The 26,455-nt window shown below is 40.4% G+C and overlaps 1 protein-coding gene across 1 annotated transcript in view; it reads right to left on the minus strand.

Moving 5' to 3' along the window:
• ANOS1 (anosmin 1) overlaps positions 1-26,455 on the minus strand; it is a 100,357-nt gene that overhangs the window by 47,137 nt on the left and 26,765 nt on the right. Inside the window, exon 3 of the mRNA XM_083501924.1 lies at positions 1,677-1,739. Coding sequence (XP_083358050.1) covers positions 1,677-1,739 — 63 coding nt within the window. The remainder of the gene's footprint in view (positions 1-1,676; positions 1,740-26,455) is intronic.

Genomic DNA, 26,455 nt, shown 5'->3' on the forward strand with positions numbered 1-26,455 from the left:
TTTCATGCAGAAGCTAAGGCACAAGAAGCAGCTAGGAATAACTATTTTAAAAAAACCTATCTGTTATTGTTTACACTGATAAAAAGGGAGTTAAAGAACACAAGATCCCACTTAGTTTAAATGAAACCGAGTCAATGTAGCTTGGTTGTTGCTACTAAAAGCTGTGCATTAGGCCCTGTTAAAAATGTTGCCATAATTTAAAAACAATTTACAGTGTATGTCAAAGAAACCTAAAACTTGATGAAGTTGTAAACATCAAGCTTGCAAATTTTAGTTGGAATTTTAGTTCGTCTTATGGATCTGGTTTTATATATTACTTTAAGAGTTTTAAGATTATCATTCCCCTATTTTTATATGCATTTTTGTAGTGCTTTGTTAACCATCTTGAACTATGGGGAAAGTGGAGCACAAATGTATAAAATAAAGCTCAGTGCCATTTCCTTAAACCCAAGGGACAGAAGCAAAAACAACAGAGACTAAGCCATTGCAAATTCATGCTGTGTTCAGCCCAATAATGTAATATAGTTCAACAGAGACATGCTGAAATCATATTTAGTGCTATTTAACTACAGTACTGGTGAACAATGTTGAATATAATTAGGTTCCATAGTGGAACCTGGCATAATGCCTCAAGGTAAACAATGTTATGGGAGTGGACTTGTGCAACCAGTTTATGAGGAATATAGAGGTGGTGAGCTTATGACATTACAGCTTGTTTCCCATGAACAAGTACAGTGCTCACATGATAAGGTCATATCCATCATACCTATTTTGGGATGGTCTTTTCACATAGTACTATAGCTCTAATATAGGCCAAACACAGTTGTTCATGTCTCAGAGATTTCTCTTAGGAAAAGATCTGTGCCCACATAATCACCGCTTTTGCTAAGAAGGATGACAATTTACACATGTGTATCATCAATAACTGACATGTATTTTGCATTTACCACTGAATGAAACTGTGCTAAGGAGTAGCAAAAAGATGTGCATTGTAGCCAATTCCTAGAGTCTAGGTGCTTCTGACACTGCACAACCCTCCTCACAGGCCTAGGCCACCTCAAAAAGCACATGAAAAGCCACTCAAAAAGCACATGAAAAGTACACTCATGCTGAAGTCCTCTTGCATGTGGACAGCTTCCATATCAGTAAGCCAACTTCCAACATAACCATAACGTAGGACTTCAACACCTGCAAGTGATTTTGAGGTACAGTTGCTTTCAAACAATTCCGCATGTGCTGTATGGATGATTGTATCACATGACACTGTGCACATTTGAATTGGTCAATCAAAAGTTGGTAGGTTACTTTATGCATTTAAATAAACAAACAAATGTGGAAGACATCTTGCTGTTGCAGCAATGAAAGGAAAAAGGACACTGATGACTCATGTATACAGCAATTGTACATATAAGACAGCAGCCCAAGAAAGAAAAGTTAATTGACACATAACAACTTGATAGGAAACTTATAGAATGATACAACAGTAATTATTTCAAAGACTCTGAAGACCATTTCAAAATGCTTATGGTCATCGATCAGTTGTAGTCCTGTTCAGCTACTGGAAATAGAGAACATATCCTATTTGTTAGTTCGCTGTCATCAAACAAACTCATTTAATAGTGTGAATGAAATATAAAGGACAGAATTTTAAAAAGAGGTCTTTAGAATTGGCATACCTCACAGAAACTTTGGCAATGGTTTTTCTTCAAGTCCCAGGATTCTTTGCAGGGCTCCAGACACTAAAAAGAAGGAAAAATTAATAAATAAACTGTCAGGAATATATATATATGCCTCAACTTGTTCAGCCTACAGGACAAGCCTGTTTATTGGAAGCATTAATAAAAGAAATTTTGAACAGAGTTTATCAGGAAGACAAGGCATGTTCCATAGCTACCGAGCAAAGACTAAAGATAGATGTAATCTAAAAGGAGCTCAGCACTGTGAATGTGCTGTCAACATTCTTTTCATATTAAAGAGAACTAGCAGCACATTCAGAATACTTTACGTTACATCTGTCACATAACCGAAGTTATTCTGAACCATTATTAGATTAACATTTCCAATACTCTTCCTCTATAGTAGCATCTGTTTCTTATGCCCACGTTCCATTAACAGGCTTGCTTAACAAGGGTTCCAATTATAGCTCCATTGCCCTTGATTATTCTACAGAGCTTAGAGACATCAGAGGCAGATAGAGAAAATCATTTCTACAGAGTATTAACAGATGAAATAGTATGATAGTACTTTGCCTACCCATGATATCAAATTGTACTTTCTTCTATAAAAGTTCCACCTCAGTCACATATTCCATTTATATAGGAGGCAAGTGTTCCATGTGTAAAAACCTATTTATTTCACCCAAGGCTACCAGTTTGCAATAGAGCCCATATGTCCTGAACTGAAATAGGAGAGGAGATGGAAGCAATTTTTCCCGTCACACAATACTAGAAGGCATGACATAGGCATTGGGTTGGTTGCTGCAAGAAAAGGATACAGAACTAGATAGGTCTTCAGTCTGATCCAGCAGGGCTTTTCTGATATTCCTACTCTGAACTGTCCCTGTTCACCTTTCTGATCTGTCAAAGATTCCTTCTCTAATTTTTCAGGCTACCTAGCAGCTGAGGATGAAAAAGGAAGCGCAAGCTCCCAGCAGCTTTTGACCCTTAGGGGGTCAGAGACAGCTTTTTCTTTCACCCATTCTTGCAGCAAAAGCCCAAGTTACCTGTGGTTCAACTTAAATTCAACATTGTTTCCAGGATCAGAACAGAGTTTTCTTGATCAGCAGTGAAGAAACTGTGGCCCTCCAGATCTTGTTGGACTCCAGCTCCATTAGCACTGGCCAGCATTGCCAATGGTTGCAGATTTGTAGTCCAAAAACATATAGAGGGCTATAAGTTTTCCCATCTAGATATTTTGCACCTTCTAATACAAAACACTTGTAGTAGTCAGAAGTACATGATACAAACTTTTGGAGATACTTTCCCATTACCAGTTCCTCTACAACTCCAATTGTTCCTTAATAACATTAACAAATGATTGTGAACCCTTCCTGGAGGGAAAAGAAAATCCTTCCTGATTATAACCACATCACCTTAACATTTTTCTCTGTAAAAACCATGTGGTGATTAAGAAGCCTCTGATAAAGCTCAAAGTAGGAGATTTGTGAGACTGTTTTCCAGATTTTTCCAGCATCCATTTTGAATATGTTTTTAAGGAAAAAGCAAACTCTAACAGCTGTAAATGGGGAACGGGGGGGGGGGAGTCAATTAAGTGAAATAACAGTTAGTGGGTGCAAATCTGATCTGACTGTGTTTAAGCGACTTTTGGTTAGTGAGCACCACCCTTTGGTGGGAAGGGGAAATTTTATAATCAAAGCCTAGAGCCATAAGTCAATTAGTTCCAGCTAAGGTTTACTTGGCAACACTGTCTTGCATACTGGGGAAACAGGCAATGCTGCTTGAAACCATTTGATGACTGAAATGCCACTTTTGAAAGAAAGCCAGGCCTTGGATTTGCAATGGTCATTAAATTTGAAGGGTGAGACATATGATTAGATTTACATTGTTTTTATTCGTGGGTTAGATTTTTATATGTATATATATATATATATATATATATATATATATATATATATGCAGGTTTTGGTGTCTTCGGGTGTCTTCCCGTGTAAGAGTTGGGGTGTCTAGGCGACGTTTCGACGAGGTCTCACTCGTCATCTTCAGGCTGGTGCTTTCGGCTTCTTGTTACTGGAACAGAGCAGGATCTCAGTGTTTGAGTTCCTATAAATACTGTTGAGGGGGTGTGGTGTATAGCCTCCAACGTTCTGGGCAGAGAGGAAGTTCCCAGGTTAGTGTGCCTTTTCTTCTTTTGTTCCTTAATTACTTGAGGGATATCTTGAGTGATTTCTTGAGTGATATTCTGAGTACCACTTAGGTGGGTCATTAAGTGTGGATTAGTTGCTAAAGCTTTCGTGTCTTGACCTCTTGAGCTTGTGAAGAGTTTTTCTGAGAAGATGGCTGTACTGCACTTAGTTGTGCTCTGGCTTGGCTTCGTGTATAGGGGCGAGCTGTGGTTTTGTGCCCTGTGCCAGCCAGATCTGTGTAGGGATTGCAGGGGGGTGCAGCATCCGGAGGTGCCACTATGGTTTGGCTACTGGATGGTGTCTGTAATTTATATATATGCAAGTATTGACATAAACACAAAAAGGACGCAGAGTGAGAGTCTTGATGGTAAGCTAGTTGGAAAGAAACCCTTTTATTGAATTTTTTATAATCCACTATCTACTGTTTTTATTGCCTGTCAAGTTGTTGATATCCATAGAAGGCATGCCCCGGTGCATATCAAAGCAAAAGGCAAGCATTGATTAAGGAACAATAATTTAAAATGCCATTTTTCACAATCGGAGGGGCTACAACTTCCTATAAATAATACACTTTCTACAAAGTCCATGGCTCTTCTTGCTTGCACATAATTTATTTGCATGTCATATTTCCTCAAAGTAAGGCCAGCCGAAGATATGTTGGCACCTCAGGTGAATCGCAAAATGGAGCCTGCTCCCAACCAGGGAAGAAGTTGAGAGTGAAGTTCTACATCAGGGAGAGGAGGAAATAAATATCTACATCAGGGTCCCCTGCCCCTGTGGAACCTGCTGCCTGAAACAATCACCTCACCTTGCCTCATGGGCGGGCTGGCCCTGTCTCTGAGGTCTTCAAGGAAGAATTCACAGTGCTCATCTCCCAGTTTATTCTCACAGCAATCTTGTGAGGCAGCTTAGGAGGAGATTGTTTCTTGGGCCAATCATATAATGTCTTAGGGGGGCAGCTATATAAATTTAGATAGAAATAAATAAATAAATAAAGGCTGAGTGGGAATTTGAACCCAAGTCTCTTCACACTTAATCTAATCACCACACAGGTTAGCAAAGTTATACCAGGTTCTTGTTCAGTTATCTCAGTTTCATTCCTCTCTGAAATCTATTTTCTTTATTCAGATTTCTCTGAAATCTATTTCTTTACTCTGCTAACAGGCAAAACCAAAAGACATGGCCAGCAGTGTGATACCACAAACCTTAGAATGCCTTTCCACATGATCCGTGCAAGAGAGAGCTTATGTCCTAGATCTGTTTTAGTCAGTATTTTTATTAAGTGTATATTTAAAACATTTGAGGTTATTTTTCATGATCTGCAAAACAAACATAAGAAGATACCACAATAATCTCTCTCCCCCCACTCCGCCAACTTCCAAAAGGCTTCAGTTACCACATAATTCAGTTATTTAAAGTTACAATTACTTTACTACATTTAATTAAGTCCTCAGGGAACATTATTGGCATTATACAAAAAGAGCACAGAAAACAAATTTATTTAGCTTTTTTTTAAAAAAAAGAAAATGGTACTTTAAAACTATGGAAGGATAGTGATTTGGTAAGTTTTCCATTTCTAGCTGTTACAAGGTGGCTTCAGATAACTTCATTCTGCCTCTTGAAAACCCCATCTAGTTATAGCATTAGATGGTCAGAACATCAAATCTCAGTTTTTTTGTAAAAAGTGGTTGCTTAACTTGTAAAACTGCAACCAACTTATATTTTAGTTATTAGAATTGAACTGTCATCAGATTATTCCTCTTCTTACACTCTATTGCAAACTCACATTTGTGCACCTTATTGAAGGAGATGCAACAAAATACTTTTGCTCAGTTTCTACTACAGAACTTGAGTTTTACAGACCACCGAACAGTCAGAAACAGGGAGAGAAGGGACTGTCTTTGTCTGAACTGCTACTAGGTTTCTCTTTTTGGCTTCTGGCTTCTCTTTCTAGCACTACCATTGCCATCCACGGCGACATATTCCGCATTACTAAATAGGAAAAAAACTGTAGGGCTTTTCACTTCTAATTTCACGCTATAATAAGATGCAGTAGTTGTTTCGCTGAAAGACCTGAAAGGGCTTTCTTTGTGAGGCCCATTTGATGGCCAGGTTACCACATTCCGGCATTAGGCATCTGTACTTCTCCAAGCTGGGATGGCGGTGGGAAAGAGAAAGCGTAAACAAGGAAAGCGATGCAAGGTTCTTAATAATGATCTTCCTCACTAAAGAAATTAGGCCTATTCTGTTCCCATTATACCAATATAAGTGAAGTACAGATCAATTTAGGTTCTCCCTTGGGGTGCACAAATCAATTAGGCCCTAATTATTAGAGTCTACTGTGAAACTATTTCAGCTAGATGCATTTTAAACACACTTAGCACTACAAACGTTGCTTTACTTTAAGGGTTGATATGGTTCTTGCTTAGAAGGATCACGGTTAAAATCACACAGTCCTTTACTAAGGGCCCTGACTCATGTTACTTCCATGGTTTGGCAGGCACTGCATAGCAGGTTTTTCCACTGCTATGAAGGCAAGATCAAAAGCCATAGATCATGTGGGAGGAGGCCACAATGTAGCTTCTTGTCACACCAACACTGGCCCTCCCAAAAACTGGAGCAATGCTGGTATGGACAAGAACCATGCTGTGAACTCTTTGGGTTTTCAAAATGACATTTTCTGACATTTGCAGTGTAGGAAAGCAGAGTGCATTGTGGCTACTACATTATAGAGGAAATGGCAGAAAAGGGCTGTAGGTGAAGACGATTACAGTTCATATTAATACTGCTTTCCCACAGCAACAACCCCTGAGATTCCTCAGAATATTATCAGGAGTTCATTTACTGGGAAAACGTTTAAGCTGCCTTTTAAGGAAAGCTCTCACAAGGTGGCTCTCAATGTTTCTTATTTTTTTTTCCCACTTTAATAAAGAATAAAATAAAAATATTATTATTATTATTATTATTTTGAAAAAATAATAACAACAACAATAAACCATCACCTCACATTAAAGATTCAATAATAAGCAGTATTTCTTAAATTAAACATATAAATTACCATCTGTCATGGATGATTTAGTTGAGATTCGTGGCAGAGCTGGACTAGATGACCCTTGGGATCTCTTCAAACTCTGCAATTCTATGATTCTATGGCCAAATAGGTATTCACCACTAATCACTTTCTCTGGTGTTTGCTTTAAGACTACTGCTCAGGGGAGCCAACTTGAGCCCCCAGTTATGGGTGCCCAGTGCATGTGACATCATAACATCATGTACTACCACCACCCCACCTCAAAACCTGACTTCCGGTGCACTGGAAATCAAGTTCTGAAGCCTTGAGAGACCTTGGGGGCCCTGAAGTGTGGGTGCTGAGCACCCCCAGAGCCCCCTATAGTTGGTGTCCCTGCTATCGCTACTCTGCCCCACCATTTGACTGGTCTTCCTTCCCTTCCCTTCCTTTCCCTTCTCTGCCTTCTGGAACCTCTTCTAGTTCTCAGCCTGCCTGACCAAATTATACCAGTTCTTAGGGATGCGGGGTGAAATCTTAATTCCAGACAAGCTGACAAACTTCTATCATTCCTTAGGCTTAGCGTTATGTGCAAACCTGCCCACTGTCAGATGTATCAAGTATTGTAAAAAAGCAGGGTGAAAAAAATTCAGAACTACTTGGTTTCTCCTAAGTTTACTCCCAAAACAAATGACTATGGACAATTTCCGTATTCAGCAACAGTCAATGAATATGTCAAAGGCATCAGTAGGCACTGACTAGCCTGCCCATCAGGTCCAGAGCTGTTTGTTTAATATTAGCCTGTGAGAAAAGCCATGCATTTGACTTTGGGCTTAGCATTGGGAATAAGTCCTACAATTAACCACACACAAAAAAATCACAGAATCTTAACTCTAGTGGCCAATTAAGATTCACTAACCAAAAGCATTTTGTAGACCATGAAAGATTAAAGGGAGAGAGGGACAGAGCACCGATGCTTGCTGCAGTAAGACCAAGCTTGGAAAGTTACAGTAACAATGGCAACAGCAGCAATAGCCAACTTTGAATCTGCTCTATAAACAGCCAAGTTTAAGCCTTGTTCAAACTTGGGCACCAAGTCTCGTTAACAAATATTCAGGGAGAAGAAACGGAATACACTAATAATTATTCAACAGTTAATGCGTATTCTCTCTAGGCTCTTTTAAAAACCTCTGCATCTCCTTAAATATACTACAACCCAGTGTATTATTTTTATTTAAAAAAATTAACAACAGCTCTTACCCATTATGGTTGGAAATAAGATTTGTCATAAAAAATACTCACATTAGAAAGCTAGAATTATCTAAATAGGAGTTACAATCCATAAGAATAATTGCTAAAAACATTTCAAAAGCCACTCAAAAGGATACCATGGAAGAGTCATGAGATATAATATCCATAACTAATTCTGTTACCGCTAACCCAAAAGAATGATGCTCAACTTTACAGGCTACAGTGTTTGTACTTACTTATACAAACTGCCAAGTTTCAAAGACATTAGGACAAATTTATCACAGAGAAAAATCTAAGAGGCCAATATTTTTCCACGCAGGAATATAAACAAAACCCTTAACTGTGTTGTATGCTTCCACAATTACTTTGCTGGCCAAGGCACGGATGAAAATATGCTAAGCATTAAAAGGGAGGGTAAATTTTATTTTCATAAATATTAAGTTTATATTTATAAAAATAAGACTGTCCTCCCTTCTTTCAGGTTATAAATCTATCTTTTATAAAAGTAACAAGCAATCTCTCCTTAAAATGTAATATATCTATCAGATTATGGAACACGTCCATTGCTCATATTTTTGCCTTATAATTTAATAAATCTCTTTACAGAATTAAGCTAATTTTCCAAAGTATCCATGCCACGTTGGCTATAAATGTCATTTCAAATGCAACCAAACTGTAACAAGGGGGGCCACTAGGGGGCGCACTGGAAGATGGCCGACAATACCATCTCTCCGACCCACACGGGGTAATTAAGAGGCTGTTATGGGAGTAGGCAGCCTCCCTTGTTGCCCCAAGGAAATGGGGAACACTGCCCTTGCCTGCTGTGTCCATAAATCACCCCCTAATTCGAAAGAAGGGGGTGAGGGCCCTAGGCAGAATGCTCCCATGTGGACCTCGGCTCTCCTGGATGCTGTCTCTGATCGCGCACTAGTTGCAGCAATTTGGAATAATTAATTACAAAAGAAGCAAATGCACATATTTCAAGAAGGGGAGTGAAGTCTGCTAATTTAAGTGACCTCTGCGAAAGAAGACGACGGGCTGGAGAAACAGGAATATTTTACGATGAAGATACACCAAAGGCGGGGTATGTTGACAACGGGGCTGAATGGGGGGGGAAACCTTTTTTACTTTCCTTCTATGTGATTTACAAGAACCTCTCCTCATTAGAACCGTCAGTTGAACTGACCCAAGCAAGATGATTAAGGTCTGTGTGGAGATAAACTTTAACCAAAAGTATGCTTTATGGAGACCGAGAAGCAATAAGAGCTTTTGGGAATGGCGCAGCAATTAATTCGGAGTTGCCATCTTGCCAAAGGATTTATATCCGGGAGGAAGAATGGATTTGTTTTCAGACTGCATTCCTAGTGAATCTCCTCAGAGGTTTTGAGAAAGGAGGCAGATTGGTGAAGATTAATGACGCTAAGACTGTTTTGATGTACGGAAGTGATATTATATGGAAAACGTCTGGATATGGCTACTGGATAAAAAAAATAATATCCACGCAAGATTACAAACTGTTCTAACCAGCTTGCGGAGACTATCAGAGGTCACAAAGAGAAAGGAAAAATATATGAAAATAACAACAAGAGGTGTGGAAAAATAATAAGAAAGGACTGGATAGTACTGTGAACATCATAAGGTTAGATTTGTGGACATTAAAACAGCAGTAAGAAGCAAGAAGTTGATTGGATCCCTTCGGAACCTGAAATATGGGTACCCCCAACAAAAATTTAAAATTTGACTGTGTAATTTGGAATTTATGTAATTTGGTTTGATTTGATGTGATTGGTCGGTTAATAAAAATTATTCTTAAAACGAAAAGCAAAAAAAAAAAAAAGATACCAAACTGTAACCAGTGGCGTAGCGTGGGGGGTGCAGGGGGGGGCCGGCCGCACCGGGCGCAACATCTGGGGGTTAGGGTTAGGGGGCGCAAATCCACGGGTTAGGGGGCACAAATCCACGGGTTAGGGGGCGCAAATCCACGGGTTAGGGGGCGCAAATTACTTGCCTTGCCCTGGGTGCTGACAACCCACGCTACGCCACTGACTGTAACAAACATCTTGTTATTTTCAGCATAGTGAATAGAATTTAAGGTGGGATTCCATGTAGTGTGTGTATTGGGGGGGGTCCAATGTAATATTTCAGAAGCTCTATCGTCTCTAATGTTCCATTCAAAAGCACAATCTTTCCTAAATATTGCTAGAAATACATGATCTGCAGAGTTACTTTCAAGCTTTTTTATTTTAATGATTTAGACCAGTGGTCCCCAAACCTTCCCCCCCCCCCCATGCACCACTTTAAAAATTCTAAGTGTCTTGGCTGACCATGGCCTAACATAGCAATTGTAGTGGGCATTCTATGATTTTTCAAATTGTAATTTTATTGCTTATTTATTGGGGGGAATCAATATATTTAATGTGATTGGTGTGCCATCTCCCATTTTCAATAACAAATCTATAGGTATGCCACAGACCATATGAATGAAGCTTGCAGCCATAGTTTGGGAACCCCCCTGGTTTAAACATTCCTGCTCAGATGTTTAAAATAGTTCTCCAACTGACATAATAACAAGAGGTGTTTCCACTTACTGTAAGCATTGGCTGCCCACAAGTGGTAAATAAAACGTTACTTGCAAAGCCATGCTTTTAACCAGGCCAGATTAAAACCCTATATTTAATACATTTTTCCAATAATGTGCAAAAAGCCTAAAACTGTAAACAGATGGTGCACATCATGCATATGGAGCCAAAACAAACCACATCCTCAATGACCATGTGACTTATTCATTTATGTTGACAACCGTCACTATATCATGAACTCGGGATCAGTTGCAGCAATATCATTAAAATAGAAACATGGGCAGAGTTCACACGTACTACTAAGCGAAAAACCAAGGCTCTTGGTTCACAGCTCAAGCTTTGTCTGGAGTGGTACAAACCATGAGGCCAGGTCTGGATGACATGCTAAGCTAAACTATAATTTACCTCACAGCACACAGAAGGACAGGAGGAAAGCAGCTGCAATATCTTATCCAGGAGCACATGGGATCATGGGATCACATAGTTTGGTGTAGCATGCTAACAGTTTCAGTGAATAACAAGTCACAAAGAACGGGAGAGGAGAAGTGCTTGAATCCAAAGACCCTTCTGCATGAACATTTTCACTGAACACTAACTAACCAGCTTCTCTCCAACTGTCTTCTCCTCAGATGCCACTCTGTTAGGACTCCAAATCACTGGACCAGATTTTGGAAACGATGTGGATCCAGATGGTTCTACCACAGCTTCCATGCAAATGGAAGATAATTTTCACTTGGATCTACACAACCTGAATCTATCAATACTCTGGAGTGGGGGTGGGATCCAAAATTTTCCACCCCATTTCTCTCTTGCTGTTCCTCTTTCAAAATGTTCTGACATGGTTCTAATCATCTAGATTTAGATAATCTAAATCTAAATCCCACCCCATATTATTTATTTTACTTCTTATTAGCATGATAATGCTGGAATATGATAGACCATGTATAAGCATGAATGTGCAGGAAAAGCAAACCAGATTTTGAACCACCAGGTAAGGGTAACGATTGTACCAAAAACATAAGACTACAGCGGAAGCAAACATTTTGTAACAGAACATCTGAAGATGCCTTTTTCCCTAGACAGATGATTCTACAGAGGGACAAAATTCACAAGTGACATTCAAGCTCATAGAAACAAGATGGGGTACCATCTCTAACTGGAAGAGCATGGTGCATGCTCTAAAGAGACAATAGCAACTGTACAGCAACAAAGTTGTTACTTGCCTGGCTGAACTGTGCCTGTTGCAGATACTGTTGTTGACAGCTACTGTAATAGATTTATCAGTCTCCTCAAAGTAGTTACAGGATGGCCTGTGTAACAGCAGCACACTTATTTGCATAAGAATAAAGAAAGTAAGCTCCTTTACTTCTCTTTGCACAAGGAAATTATTTCTAGGCACATTTGCATACAAGCCAGTTGATTAGCTAAGCACTGTTTGAGCTACAGTGAAAACAGAATCTAATTTCTGCTTTAGTTCTTTAACAAGATATAAAGCTGTCTCAATCTACAGCACATACTTTTCATGTGCATATATACATTTTATAACAAACTGGTGAAGTAAAAACAGGCTACACAATCTGCAGTAGTGAGCTGCTTACACAGATTCAAATTAGCATTCCCTGCCTGTGTTTCACAAACAACAGCCTTTCAAGCTGCAAATAATTTGTAATTCAAAAAAGGTCTATGGTCAATAGACTGAGCATGTGAAACATGTTTTGCACTTAAGAAATCCAAGACCTGTTGAACACACAAAGTATTAGTTTTCATGTTCTATCAGCTACTGAAAAACTATTAAAATAGTTGTACAATCAGCAAGAAGTTAGGGATTAATCTCAAGCAGTAAATTCATGTGTGTCAATTAGATGGTATCACTTTTGCTTAAGTTATCTCCAAATATCTACTCAATATCTTGTGTGTTCTTGACATTAAAAAAAAAATACACTGGCAGGGATGTTATATGTACATCAAACCATAAATTTGTTGATTTAAGCAATCACAATTTAAGATATAACTAAATGTAATTAGCTGGAATCCAACACAATACAAACCACAGGGTTAGTTTCACTAGGTATAATACGTATTAACCTTCTGTCTGGACTTTTACACTGCAGCGCCTTGTTGTATTATGGAACTGTGGCTTTTTGATCAATATACTGACATGATGCACAAAATTTTACATGGCAGGATTCAAAGCGGCTTAGTCATGCTGGCCACATGACCCGGAAAAACTGCAGACAAATGCCGGCTCCCTCGGCCAGTAAAGTGAGATAAGTGCCGCAACCCCAGAGTCGTTTGCGACTAGACTTAACTGTCAGGGGTCCTTTACCTTTTTATGCATGTTTACATGGAACTCATTAGATTAAGTTGACCTGATTACATGTAAGTTTGCATGATTGTATGACATACAAAAGTTTGCTCAGAAGTAAGCTTACTTCAATGAGGCTTACAATGCAACTGGACCTAGCTGAAACTGAAAGGAGTCAGAAATTTCCTGTGTCTGCTCTGTTCTTATTTCAGAGAGACAATTAAACTCCTCTTTAGCATATTGACTGATGTGCTCTCTAATCCTTCCATGACATATTTGTCCAGGTAGGTGTGCTTACAACCTTAAATCAAACAACAGGTATTGGATTCTGAATTTCACAGCCTTTTGTTAACAAATGCAATAGAATCAATATTAGTGGAACGAAATTCTACTCTGCAGAAATGTTAGAATAAATTCAATTTAAAACCATAAATTATTATGCATGCAGAATTTAAATGGCACTTGGCCTATGCACTCCACTGTGGGATTGTAAATTTAACCTCTGGCATTTGTTAACAAGTGGATCTTTCATAGAGCATAACTGTGGCTCCCAAAAGACTGTACTAAAACTACTACTGACTGCTCTAGAATTAAAAATGGTCACAGTACATAAAACAGAGATTTATCAAAAAGTTCTCATGCTTTGAGCTATATGCTTCATTCCTGCTTAAGAAATATTCCACCATTAATGTTCGCCACCCCCCACTTTCACAGGTGTACAGGTCTTCAGTGAACAATGGAATCATAGAACCGTAGAGTTGAAAGGGACCCCAAGGGTGGGTCAACCCACCTGTCAATCACATGAAGTCATTATCACTCGACTTGACTGTCAAGTGCTTGGGAAGTGAGGCACAAGGGATGTTGCCAATCGTATGCTCAGCCCTTTAGAAAGTTCTCTTTTAAGTATGAAGATTAAATCCAATTAAACAGTGGTACCTTGGGTTACAGACTCTGCTAACCCAGAAATAGTACCTCGTGTTAAGAACTTTGCTTCAGGATGAGAACAGAAATTGCGCAGCAGCGGCGTGGCAGCAGCAGGAGGCCCCATTAGCTAAAGTAGTGCTTCAGGTTAAGAACAGTTTCAGGTTAAGAACGGACCTCCAGAACGAATTAAGTTGTTAACCCAAGGTACCACTGTATTAGGTTAGCTCTTTGTGTGGATGCAATGCCAATGTATTTCCACTAAAGGTATCTTTTCAGGCTGCAGCCCAATTCTAGAACAAATGGAAAGGTGTCCTTCTAGGGAAAAAGTCTACTTCCTGAAAAGCTGGAAAGACACTGACAAAGTATGAAGTCTTCACTACAAACATTACTGAGGTGGACAAAACAGATGTCTGACTCATAAGGCAGCTACCTACGTTCCTAAAAAAAGCCTGAAGTCCATTTTTGCATGACATATACTGAAACATGTGTGCCCAAACAGTCCTCCCCAGAAAGCATTAGGAGAAGCAATACTGCATTCACATGTATGCATTTTGCACACATACACTCACACCCCAGAGATCACAATACCCACAGACCTATAGGGCAGGTAGCAAATGGTCAGCCATGGCTTCAGGACAATTTAGCTTGTATAACAAGGAATATTATAACAGTGGCTACAAGAACTAAGAAATGGCCTTTTAAAAAGCTCATTACAGTAATGTCAAAAGAGGAAGGGAAGAGGTAAGAACCAAGATTCATGACATTGTGTTCCAGTTTTTCAGAGTGTGCTCCAGTTCAGCCTCTTTAAAACTCCCCTTTCAACATCTTTGGTTGACCTCTGCTGTATACTTACAATCACAGACACACTAATCCCCTATTGCCCCATGCAATGTCCAAGTTATTAACTTCAGTATATCAGGAAAAAAACAGTCAACAACACTACAGATATATTATCTGCTGTATATGTGTCTTCTCAACAAGCACATGTAGCAAAACACATTTTTTTCAAAGTACCATATTTTTCTCTCCATAAGATGCACTTTTTTCTTCCTATGATGTCTGTGCGTCTTATGGGGTGAGTGTGTGGTCCCTGGAGCTGAATTGCCCAGGGGTGAAAAGCAGATCATGCTCCCCCCCCTTTTTTTTTTTAAAGAGGGAAATGGATGTTGAAATAAAGCCGTTGATTGGCAAGCAATCACGAGGGAGATAAGGCTGCTGGTAAAGGAGGCTGCCAGGTGAGGGGGGAGGTAAAGACAGCGAACTTGCAAGGCGAGGAGACAGGAATACTAAAACAAGCAACGAAGAGAGAAATTAGAAGAAAAGGAGGAGCAAAAAACTGCTTCAGCTAAGGAAAAGACACTAAGGCAAACAAGAGGGAAGTGGGTGTTGAAAGGAAGCAGCTGATCAGCAAGCAATCAGAAGGGAGATAAGGGACGAGGCTGCCTGGGAGGGGGGAGGTAAAAGCCCATGGATCCTCAGTATTTTTGCATTGGATCACCCCAAATTCACCATCAGATCACATAGCATGTCCATGGCTACAGCCTGCACCAAAAAAATCACACATCCACTGTTTTGTGGGGCTGCAATGGGACAAAAACATGGTTACAAAGCACGGATCCACATGGTTTCTCAGGATTTTGCATTGGGCTACCCCAAACTCACCATCAATTCACATGTCTGTGGCCACAGCATGAACCACAAAAATCATACATCCACTGTTTTGTTCAGAATATTTTTTTCCTGTTTTTCTCCTCAAAAAACTAGGTGCGTCTTATGGTCAGGTGCGTCTTATGGCGCGAAAAACACAGTATATTAGGTAGGAGGCTGTATTTTCACATCTGTTTCCCTACTGGTCAACTGTACAGGGGGCCTCTCCAGTCACTGATGCTGACAACTGATGAACAAGTTGCACAAAAAACTAAATTCATTTTCTACTGCCAAAGCCAAAGCCCTTTTGGAGGATCAAGAAGACACAGCCAATATCTTCCCTCTCGAGGCCCATAGAGCTGCTTTGCTTATTACAACAAAGCAGGAATGAAAGTGGGAGACCAAGTCAAAACTTTAATATTGCAAATCTGTGTGTTTTTACTAGGAATGGGGGACAAATTTGATCTTATTTGCATTTCAGTGAGAAACTACCTAATTTGCACCCTTCGAACCAATACACCAGTGATGGCCAAACTTGGCCCTCCAGCTGTTTTGGGACTACAGTTCCCATCATCCCTGACCACTGGTCCTGTTAGCTAGGGCTTATGGGAGTTGTAGTCCCAAAACAGCTGGAGGGCCAAGTTTAGCCATCACTGCAATACACAAACTAAAACACACTGATCTTTTAAAATTGGAATTTTCCTGGATTTTGCAGAGCAGTTTTCCAGGCAAGTAATGTGCTCAAAAATGTAGTGCTTTGCTAATACATGCATTTTATGCACACGTAAACCACAGTTCACATACAAAAATGCATTCTATTATGGAAATTGCTTTGCAGGAATTATATAAAGGCAAAATTGCATACAAAAATGTACACTATATATTCTATTGGGGAAATTTGCACTAAAATCCCAAGTTTTTATGAGGGGTTTTATTTTTTAAGAAAATCACAAACTGATTTGGAAATATGAAGAACTTAAGATTGTGAAATGAGAAACCAAAATTGACAGATTCACCTCATCCAAGTTAGCTTGAAGCTAATAATCAGAAGGTTTTTATGCACAGCAAAGCCAACACAGTTTAGAGAAACTTATACCAGCATTAAGCATCTTTTGGAATTGTAAGAGTCATACAAACTTCTGCTTGGCACTAATATTTGGAAAAATAAATAAAAAGCCACCCACCACAAAGAAAGATCTATTCTAATGCTCTTCTGCTGGCTGTACATTTCCTGTTATTCATGGAATACTATATCCAATTTCCATTCTTAGAAAATTTGTGTCCAAAATTTATCAGTTGTCTGAAAGCTTCCAAGTCCCATTCCAAATAAAAAAAGCAAAATCCAGATTTGCACCACAGGGATTTTAGCAAAGAAAACATAAGCATTTTATCTATCACTTGGCTGCCATCTTGATATGTGCTTTGAGCACAGGGGAGGGAAGGAATTAAGAAAAAGGTATATGGGATAACTTGTGTTTTTATTAAAAAAACGACACTACACATACACACACCCCAAAGCATCATAACACCAGATCAAGCTGAGAGAACCATTACTAATAAGCCTGATAACATGTACTGCCATAACATTTTTAAACTATCACTGTCATAATTTTAGGGGGGGAGGCCACCAAGCCATAAAGAGTTAAGGGGTAGATGAAGGTGGGAAATTGAATGTTTAGAAATACAAATGAAGAAAGAGGGACATGTGGGGAATCAGTGGGGTATGAGGGAGTGGCAATGGTGTCCTCCTATGGGCAGTAGCACTGCCACTCACCAGGACACAGCACACGGAGGTTGGGGGAGTTCTAGTTTGATGGCTTCCCCACAAGTGTGCACATACCTGCAGGCCAACCACTGCTGCCAACCATAGCTCCCCTGGCCTTGCTGGGTAAATAGCAACAGTACCACCTGCCTCACAAACTTCTGCTGATGGTAACTGCCACTCCTTGATTTTCCTTAGCAGTAGCCAAGCCTTGCTTCTAGCGCAACGCTAGAATCAAAAATCAAACTCCTCTCGTTCTCACTAGGAAACTTCCACAAGACTTATTTCAACCTTCCTGATGCTGAATCCAAGCTATGATGTTCCCTCATAGAGAAGTCTTTCAAGAGCTTCTCTGAGCCCTCCTGCCCTGGGCTGAGGTGAGAACCAGTTTCAGTTTTCCCAGTTCTTCCTTCTACTAGATGAACTTCCTCTCCACCTTAGAACTCTACTTTGCCTTACCTGTTTATTAGGCAGATCTTGCACCTTACACAAGCATGTAAAGCCAGAGCACAGACTCCTTATAATATAGGTGCACCATATGTTTAACTTCTGTTCTCCAATATTTCTCACCAGGGCTTTTATTCAGGGAGAACTCACATGAACTCAGTTCTGGCACCTCTTAGGTGGGCACCATTGTCATTCTAAGAGAACAAGGGAGATGTTCATGGTGAGTTCTGACACCTCTTTTTCTAGAAAAACACCACTGCTTCCCACACACGACGTTACCAAATATAATGTTCAGATTCTTGAAAGTCAGTATCCCTTAGCCAAATTGGAAAATAAAACATGAAACACATGAAACACAATATCATCTCAGGAGTAATATGCTCTGATTTTTATAGCCTTCTAATCCAGTTCAATTTCTTACTTAAATAATTTCACCTTGCTTGGATTTGTGGAAAGCTTCCATGAGAATATCTACAGAGCAGTAAATGTTTGCCAGGTCATAACTTCCTTTTCACACTAAGAACTCACACTGACTACAATGAAAGATTTGCAACAAGAAAAAAAAAGCAAAGCTTTAAAGCATTTGGCATTTAGGGATTTTATTTCATGAATCCTTTGAGTCTCTTTATCAGCACAATTGCTGTTCCAGGTGGTCAGGGGCAAATAAATTATACTTTCTTTACATTTCTGTTTGTTTCAGCCTAATTTTAAATTTACAAACTTGCAAATGGAAGACGTATGGGTTTCTCTGAAGCAGAGAGAAAATATGTGGGTATTACAGTTGGGACATTCATCAGGAGCACACATGTTTTCAGCAAAGGAATAGTTATTCGGGTGGATGGGGGAGGGCATTTTAAAAACAGTTGAGTCACAGAACACAAACCAAAATAGTACTTTTTAAAGATACACATCTATTTCACCTTCCCCCCCCCCCATATGACTGAAGGTTTAAATATAGAAATGAGAGTATCTTCTCAATGGCAGATCCTTTTGTTCTATTGAGTAAATGTTGAAAAAAAGAACATTTGCAAGCCAGAAAATGTTAAAATAGCAAGACAAAAGTGAAGCTAGATTCAAACAGTTGATCTCATATGAAAAAAGCAAAGATGGGAACAGGGGACCAAGCAGGACATAATAAAATGGTTCCCCTTTCTTGCCCCTAAGAGTGTATGGCATGGACCTAACACTTTTCTAACGGATTTTACCTGGTACTGATCCAGAAGCACAAGTGAGAACAAAACCCATGGAAATTGCATTCCCCAAGTTTAATTACTGAGACATACTGAACAACTGGAAAATTTTATATCTCTTCAGATCCTTTTTAGAAGCAGAGTCATATTGTTACCATCAGATATTACTGTGGGCAGATATTATCATGCTAACGTAAGCATATGCTATTAATTATGCTATTTTATGAAAATTCAGTATTCTAGCCAAACATGTAAAAATGGGGCCAAGAACAAAGGACGGTACCTTCTACTGAGTCAGACAGTGGGTCCCATCCAGCTCAACATTGTCCACATTGACTGGTAGTGGCGGCTCCCCAGTATGTTGTGTTAGGCAAGAGTCTTTCCAATCTCCACCTAGAGATGCTGGGGATTGAATATGGGATCTTTGGCATGAAAAGGATGTGCTCTGCCACTGAGCTTCCCCAAATATCTTCTGAATAATACAAATCAATAATTTCTACTGTAAATTGAAACGCAACTCCAAGGTCCAGTTTATGTGCTCACTGGGCTAGCAGTTTGAGTCAAAAACATGGAGGAAAGGCACATTCATTTCCCATTCATACGGCATCACATGTTAAGGAAATGTTCCACCTCCAAGGCCCATGATCACCTCCACATAGAGCACACACTTCACATCATCACTACTGATCTGTTATAATTCAACTTACACACATCACTTCCCCTTAAAAGGTTACCATGCATATGGACCTTGGCCCAGAAGGCTCAGAAAAAGGTGCTATGTATGAATAAGTTAACTGGAGAACAAATCAGGCCTTGGACTTCAAATCTGACAAGCTCAATAGCATTCAGTACATCTCTCTCCAAGAGATATTCCCCGAGTCAATTTGTAAAGACTCAAATGCACATTTTTAATCACATAGGGAGGCAAATATGTGAAAAGAAATGTAGTGAATACTACACATACTCCTCTCCAAGTAGCTTCTGAGCATGAGCATGATCAACCATTCGCTGTGGATGAGAGTATTACTAATAGTGTTGATATGCCTTTAATCAACAAAATATGAAATACTGTAAGTACTTTTAATGATGGCATGAAAAATGCTGACATGAGCTAACATAAAATTAATCAGACAATTCAGATGCCATGAGTTTTGCCTTGCGCCACAAGATCAAAAGACTTCTGGAGAACAGCCATATGTGTATAGAAAATTGCTAACAACAGATCCCTGCTACATAAATTGTGGATATCTGAATATTAGAATATTTCAAAAGGCAAAAATAGACAAGTCCAAACTAAAATTATTTAATGTTCAGCCAAATAGAGATCTCCAAAGACTCTGAATGCTAATGCTTCAACCAGCATTAAGAAACAAGTAACTGGGTTAATTCTGTCCATTACCAAGAACAAAGAAGGGGCACCCATTGATTTTATTTTCTTTAAAGTTCTTAAGAATGCAGCTAGTGTCTTTTCACTTGTATTGTATACAGCAAGTGGCATTTTTAGGTTGTGAGCAATAAAAGCTCAATGTAACACAGTTAAATCTTTTCTTACTACAAGGCAAAGATAAAATTACATGACATTGCCTTGAAAAGTCATGGCAAGGGGGAGTGGGGACTTGACAGCTCTTCCAGGCTCTATTTACTGTTCTTGCAGCATTCACAGTAACTGTGATCCATAATCAAACAAGGACACAGTATCATGTTATCCACAAGCTTGATAGAATATAACTCAATGTGCAAATTGGGTACAACAGTGGAGCTCATGTAACTGCTGATGCACATAATGTTCTGCTTCAATGAGGTCATGAAGAAGGACTGGCCATGATCCTAAAATTTCCCAACCATGAGAATCATTTGTATTTGAAGAAGTAAGAAAGTAGGCATTAAACACATATACTTTTAAAAGGTCTGTGACTTTTAAATAAATAAAAATGGATTAATTGTTCCACATAGTAAACAACAATTAGGATGCCTTCTTATCAAATAAAGCAGTGTATCATGTAGCAATTTAAATATCAAGTGTGAAAATAGGTGCTAAACCGAAATCATCAGAGTAAATAAAGAAGCAAAAAGGTCAAAGAAGGTCTGACAACTTTATAGTATTGACTTTGCCATGACAGATGTACCAAACAAAACTAAGCTTCTTGTTCCAAGTGACACAAGTTTCATCCTGGTTTTTAATTAAGGTGTTAAACAGCTCTATATCCAACAAGCTGAAATTGCTCACCCATCAAAACTAAATACAAATGTTGCTTTTTTTATTTTAAAAGAAATTGTGAAACTCAGAATTTAACACTTCACGAAGCTGCGTGTATCTTTCAGTTTTACCTGAGATAATGCTGGAAACAAACTAATTCACTTTCTGATTCTTCAGTATATGCTAACTGCATAGTTTTGTCTAAAATACTGATCTCGTATGTATAAGTTACGGCCTCAGTCCTGTATACCTGAAGGAGCGTCTGCACCCCCACTGTTCAGCCCGGACACTGAGGTCCAGCACCGAGGGCCTTCTGGTGGTTCCCTCACTGTGAGAAGTGAGGTTACAGGGAACCTTATTGGCAGTGGCGCCTGCCCTGTGGAATGCCTTCCCACCAGATGTCAAGGAAATAAGCAACTAGACCTATCTTACTTTTAGAAGACATCTGAAGGCAGCCCTGTTTAGGGAAGTTTTTAATGTTTAACTCTGTATTGTGTTTTTAATATTCAGCTGGGAGCCACCCAGAGTGGCTGGGGAAACCCAGCCAGATAGGCAGGGTATAAACAATTTTTTTATTATTATTAGTGTTACAGATCTTTTTGTCACAGAAAAGATACAAGGATAACCTTGGCTAAGTACTTCACGCTCACCTTCACCTACCCTACAGGCTTGTGGGAGGATAAAATGGGGATAAACTCCCCTAAATTCCTTAATGGGGAGAGTAGGATACAAATGTTACACTACTATTTATCATTTTATATAAACGTCTTCTTGTATTCTTTACAACATTTGCCACTTTGGTACCAGGCCAGGTTTAAGGTTCTTGTGCTAGTTTGAAAAACCCTAAACAACTTGAGCCTAAAGTACTTAAGGGCCGTGCTCCACCAGACCATCAAGATCTTCTGATGGGGCATTCTTGGTGGTCCTCCTGAAGTTCAGCCTGCCTTTAAAAAAGGATTGGTTTCAGATAATAGCACTGGGTGATTAAGTGTTGCCCCCTGGCAACTGCACCACAAGATGCCTCTATTTAACATCTACATGAGGCCATTGAAAGCACTCATTAGATTTGGGGTGAGGTGTGATTAGTACGCCACTGATACCCGGCTCTATTTCTTTGAATCAGCAGAGACTGTGCAAGCCCTGGACTGGAGCCTGGACTTAGTTGTGGGCTGGATGAGGGCCAATAAATCGACATTCAATCCTGGCAAGCTGGAGGTGCTGTGGGTGGGCTACTCCTGAGTCCAGGCAATTGGTCAACTGCCTGCTTTGGATAAGGTTGTATTCCCCCTGAAGGAGCAGGTTTATAAACCGGATATGCTCTTAGATCCATCTCTGTCACTCTAGGCCCAGGTAACCTCACTAGCTAGAACTGCCTTTTAGCAACACATCTAAAATATTTATTGCAGTTGGTATCTGTCCTGGATCTGAATTGATTTTATGTATGTTTTGATGTTTTAAACTGTTTTTATATTTACCGTTCGTGCAATTGTTTTTATATGCAATTGTATTTAACTGTTTTTATATATGTAACAGTTTTATATGTCATTTTTATTGCAAATAACTTCAAGAAACTTCATGGTAAGCAATTCATAAACAAAATAAGCAACAACAATAGCCAATTTGTCCTGAGAATCCCATCTGTACAGAAGCAATGACCGCAAGTACCAAAAGTTTACAACCAACGCTTACACAGGAGGATGCTCAGAGTAGATAAATTATATGATCCCACATAAAGCTTAGGTCTTTACTGTTGCTAAGGATGAAACATTACAAGGAATAAAACTTTATGTTCAGGTTACACGGTGTTGTGCTATGTGGGGATGTGGTACTAGTTCATAACATTTCTTCATCTTTTCGATGTTAAATTCACATCTCTATAGCAAATTTTACAAGTGGCGGTATTTAAAAAATACTGATTTTCAAATCATTAAAAAGATATTAGTAACTTTAGTTAGAGAATGTCCAGCAACCACAGCAATATTATTCAATTACCCAATGCCATTGTCATGTAGATATACTTAACCAAAATAAGGATACCAGAAAATGTAAACAAACTTGAAGTTTACTCCAACACCACCAAAGGGGAGGAAATGTCCACCTCCCATTTAATTGCCAGCTGTAATTTAAGAAATACTTAGCAAATCTGTAATTTCCTCGCAGATAGCTAAAAATGGATGGATATTTGTTTTCAGAGGCTTAAATAGTAGGTGTCAGCTGTCCATCTTGTGCAAGTTTTCAAGCAACAACTTCTGACCCTGCCTAAATTTTTTCTCAGCAAATGCTTTTAATGAACTTTACATCCGTAACTGCCACCCAGTGAGTGAATAATGAGAGTTACAGATATCAGACAGCAGTATAGTCCAGAACCAAACAAATATTAACAACCGTTAAGCGGACAGCTCCCTTCCTGCTGAGCACAGCCAAACTCCAAATCAGCACTTTTGCCACCCAAGAACAAAAATATCTAGCTCACAGAGAAGCACTGGATCAAGACCCATCTTTTAAGGGGAGAAGTGATGGGTATGTGTCTCTTAAGACACTGAGCCCATACAGATGGCAACAACCCTGCAGAGAGCACTGTCTCATTCCAGAGTAGTTGGTCATCTATATCATCTTCCCAAGAGGGAAAAATATAGTACTTTGCCACATATGAAATGCAGGTCTATGGAAAAGCACGTGGTGAAATGATCATCTGTATGGTCTTATTCATCCATCAAGTCCTGTAAAATCAGTATTTGCATTGATGACTAACCTTAATGAACAGTGAGTAGCTTGACACTTGTGTAAAAGGTTTTATATTGCCCCTTGTATCTTTACTTCTTGAGAGGAGGAAGTCAAGCCAAAACTGAAACCAGAAGCTCTTTTAATGAGATGCTTTTGCAATGAAACAAAACTTAGATTTAACTGTAAATGTCAACCCCCTGAATACACAAAACCAGTAACCCGGTCAAAACAAGTCATTCAAGAAACAGAAGTTCAAGAGAGTCTCTCTTTGAGGAGCTGATAAGAAAGGTTGTCCACTTATTCTCCCCCTCCAACATTAGGACCTAACCAACTGAAATTCAGATGATCCATGATCTGGAATCCCAACGTTTTCCCCTTAAAAGCAACTGTGAGGGTTTCCAAGTTGATTATGACCCAATTATGAAGGAAGGGGATTTAATCCTTTAAATATACAGCTTCCCTGTTCAAGATACTTCCTTTCCCTCTTCCACCCCTCAGCAAAGCTGCAGTTTGCCCTGTAGGAGTAAATATAAGGATAGAGAGGCAAGCAAAAGAGTATATATTTTCCAGGTAATGACTGGAGAAGAGACAAACATGGTAAAGGCTCCAAAATAAATTCTGCATTTGTTTTGACTTGTTTTTCTCAGACAAAAAGAAAGAAAGGACTAAAATAGTGAACCTGTGGGCTAGTTTGAAATTTCAAGAGAATTATATACCAAATGATGAACTGAGCCTGGTGTGGCTTTTTCAAACCAGAAATGTCTTCTTCATTTACATCGCAGGACCAAATCAGAAATGGTTAAATGCATTTTTGTGTTTGACACAAAATATTTTTAAAATGCAGATAGCATCAGCACTGGGGCTCATAATTATCAGGATTGCAGCAAGCATGTGCTCTTTCCTCCCCTAGTGCAGTGTTTCCCAACCGGTGTTCCGCGGCACACTAGTGTGCCGCGAGATGTTGCCTGGTGTGCCGCGAGATGTTGCCTGGAGGGAGGCGGGCGAGTCCAAAAAAGGTTGGAAAACACTGCTCTAACACACGCCAGCCGGGGTCTGCCTCCGCATTGCATCAGCTTCCTCGCTCTCGGCGCTCTGCTTGCCAGCCTGGTGGCCTCTGCCCCGCCCCGAGACTGGAAGGGAGGGGCGGGGCTTCCACTGCGGCTGCGTCTCTGGCTCTTTCGACTCATTCCTCCTCCGAGTGGGCTTGAAAGAGCGGCCGGTGGATGAATCGGCCGGCGACCCTGAAGCCTTGTGCAAAGTAGAGGAGGCGGAGAAGCGACGGCAGGGAGCTTAGGCGCCGCATCTGGCTCATTGCGGGAAGTCAAGATGGCGGCGGGTAAGTGTGGGAAGCAGCTTTTTCCCTCCGCCGCCCCCCTCTCACCGGGAATAAAGGGGGCCCCGCTGGGGGGTGACGTTGTAGAACGCAGAGTTCTTATTTTGGGAAGGTTTGAGGGGTCGGACTAAGCGGGTTGGGGGCTGGTCTGGGCTTCCGCTCCCTTCCCTCCCCACGGAGTGTACCTGCGGTGCAAGGAGGCGCTCTGAGCCACTGCTCTGGGAAAGGAAGGAGGGCGATCCGGCCTGGCCAAGTGCAGGGGAGACCCGTAGTGGGGAGCAGGGGGAGGAGGAGGCACCGAGGAATGGAGGCGGGGGAGACTCCCTCGCTTTGCAGAAACTGCAAAAAACGAGGCAGGAATTGGGTTTGTTTTTGTAGCTCAGGACGTGCTTCGCTTCTGGTGTGCCTAAGGCGGCCGCCCCAATTATCCCCTAGCCCGTCTTTCCAGGTGCTGCCCCCCCTCCACAAAGGGCCATAGAACTGTAGAGTTGGCAGGGGTCCCAAGGGTCATCTAGTCTTAAGTTTCTCTTTCAAAAAGGAAACGTGGGTTAAAGCGGCGACGCCGCCCCCCAATCACTTTCCTGCTCTGGCTTCCCTAACAGTTTTCCGAGTTGCGTCACTGGATCCAGCCCCCTTTTCCACAGGTGACACTGGGCTGGAGGGAGGGAAAGAGGGCTTTACGTCGCGCACAAAGGCAGCCTCCTAGAAGCGCTCTGGGCCGGCGCCGTTTCGCCGAAGGCGCCGGAGGACCCCCACCCTCAGCTCCTTCAGAAAGGACTGGAGCGGAATAGCCCTTTCTCTTCTTCCCCAACCCTTGTCGTTGGAGGAGTCCCTCAGTCCCTCGCTTTGCTGCCTCCTCCCCCCCCACCCCCAAAGCTTGGAGGTTCCCCGGCAAGGGGGAGGGGAAAAAATTGAAACTTACACTTTCGTGCATCCCTCCCGGCGTGACGCTGCGCGCTGACGTCACGGGGCTGTAATGGTGGTGTGCCTCGAGATTTTTTTCATCAAACAAGTGTGCCTTTGCCCAAAAAAGGTTGGGAAACACTGCCCTAGTGCACTGCTAAGAAGCCATTGATCCTCCACTGATAATATTTTCAGTAAAAGTGAAAACAATGCTTCTGAATAAAGGCCCTGTCAAGTAGGGTTGTTATTGGTTTTTGCTAGTCAAAGTTTAGTGTCCTTCATCTAAACTGTGCTATAACATCTTCCACCACCTACTAAATCACT

Source organism: Podarcis liolepis (genome assembly GCF_965112155.1).
Source record: "Podarcis liolepis genome assembly, chromosome: 4".
Classification (NCBI taxonomy): domain Eukaryota; kingdom Metazoa; phylum Chordata; class Lepidosauria; order Squamata; family Lacertidae; genus Podarcis; species Podarcis liolepis.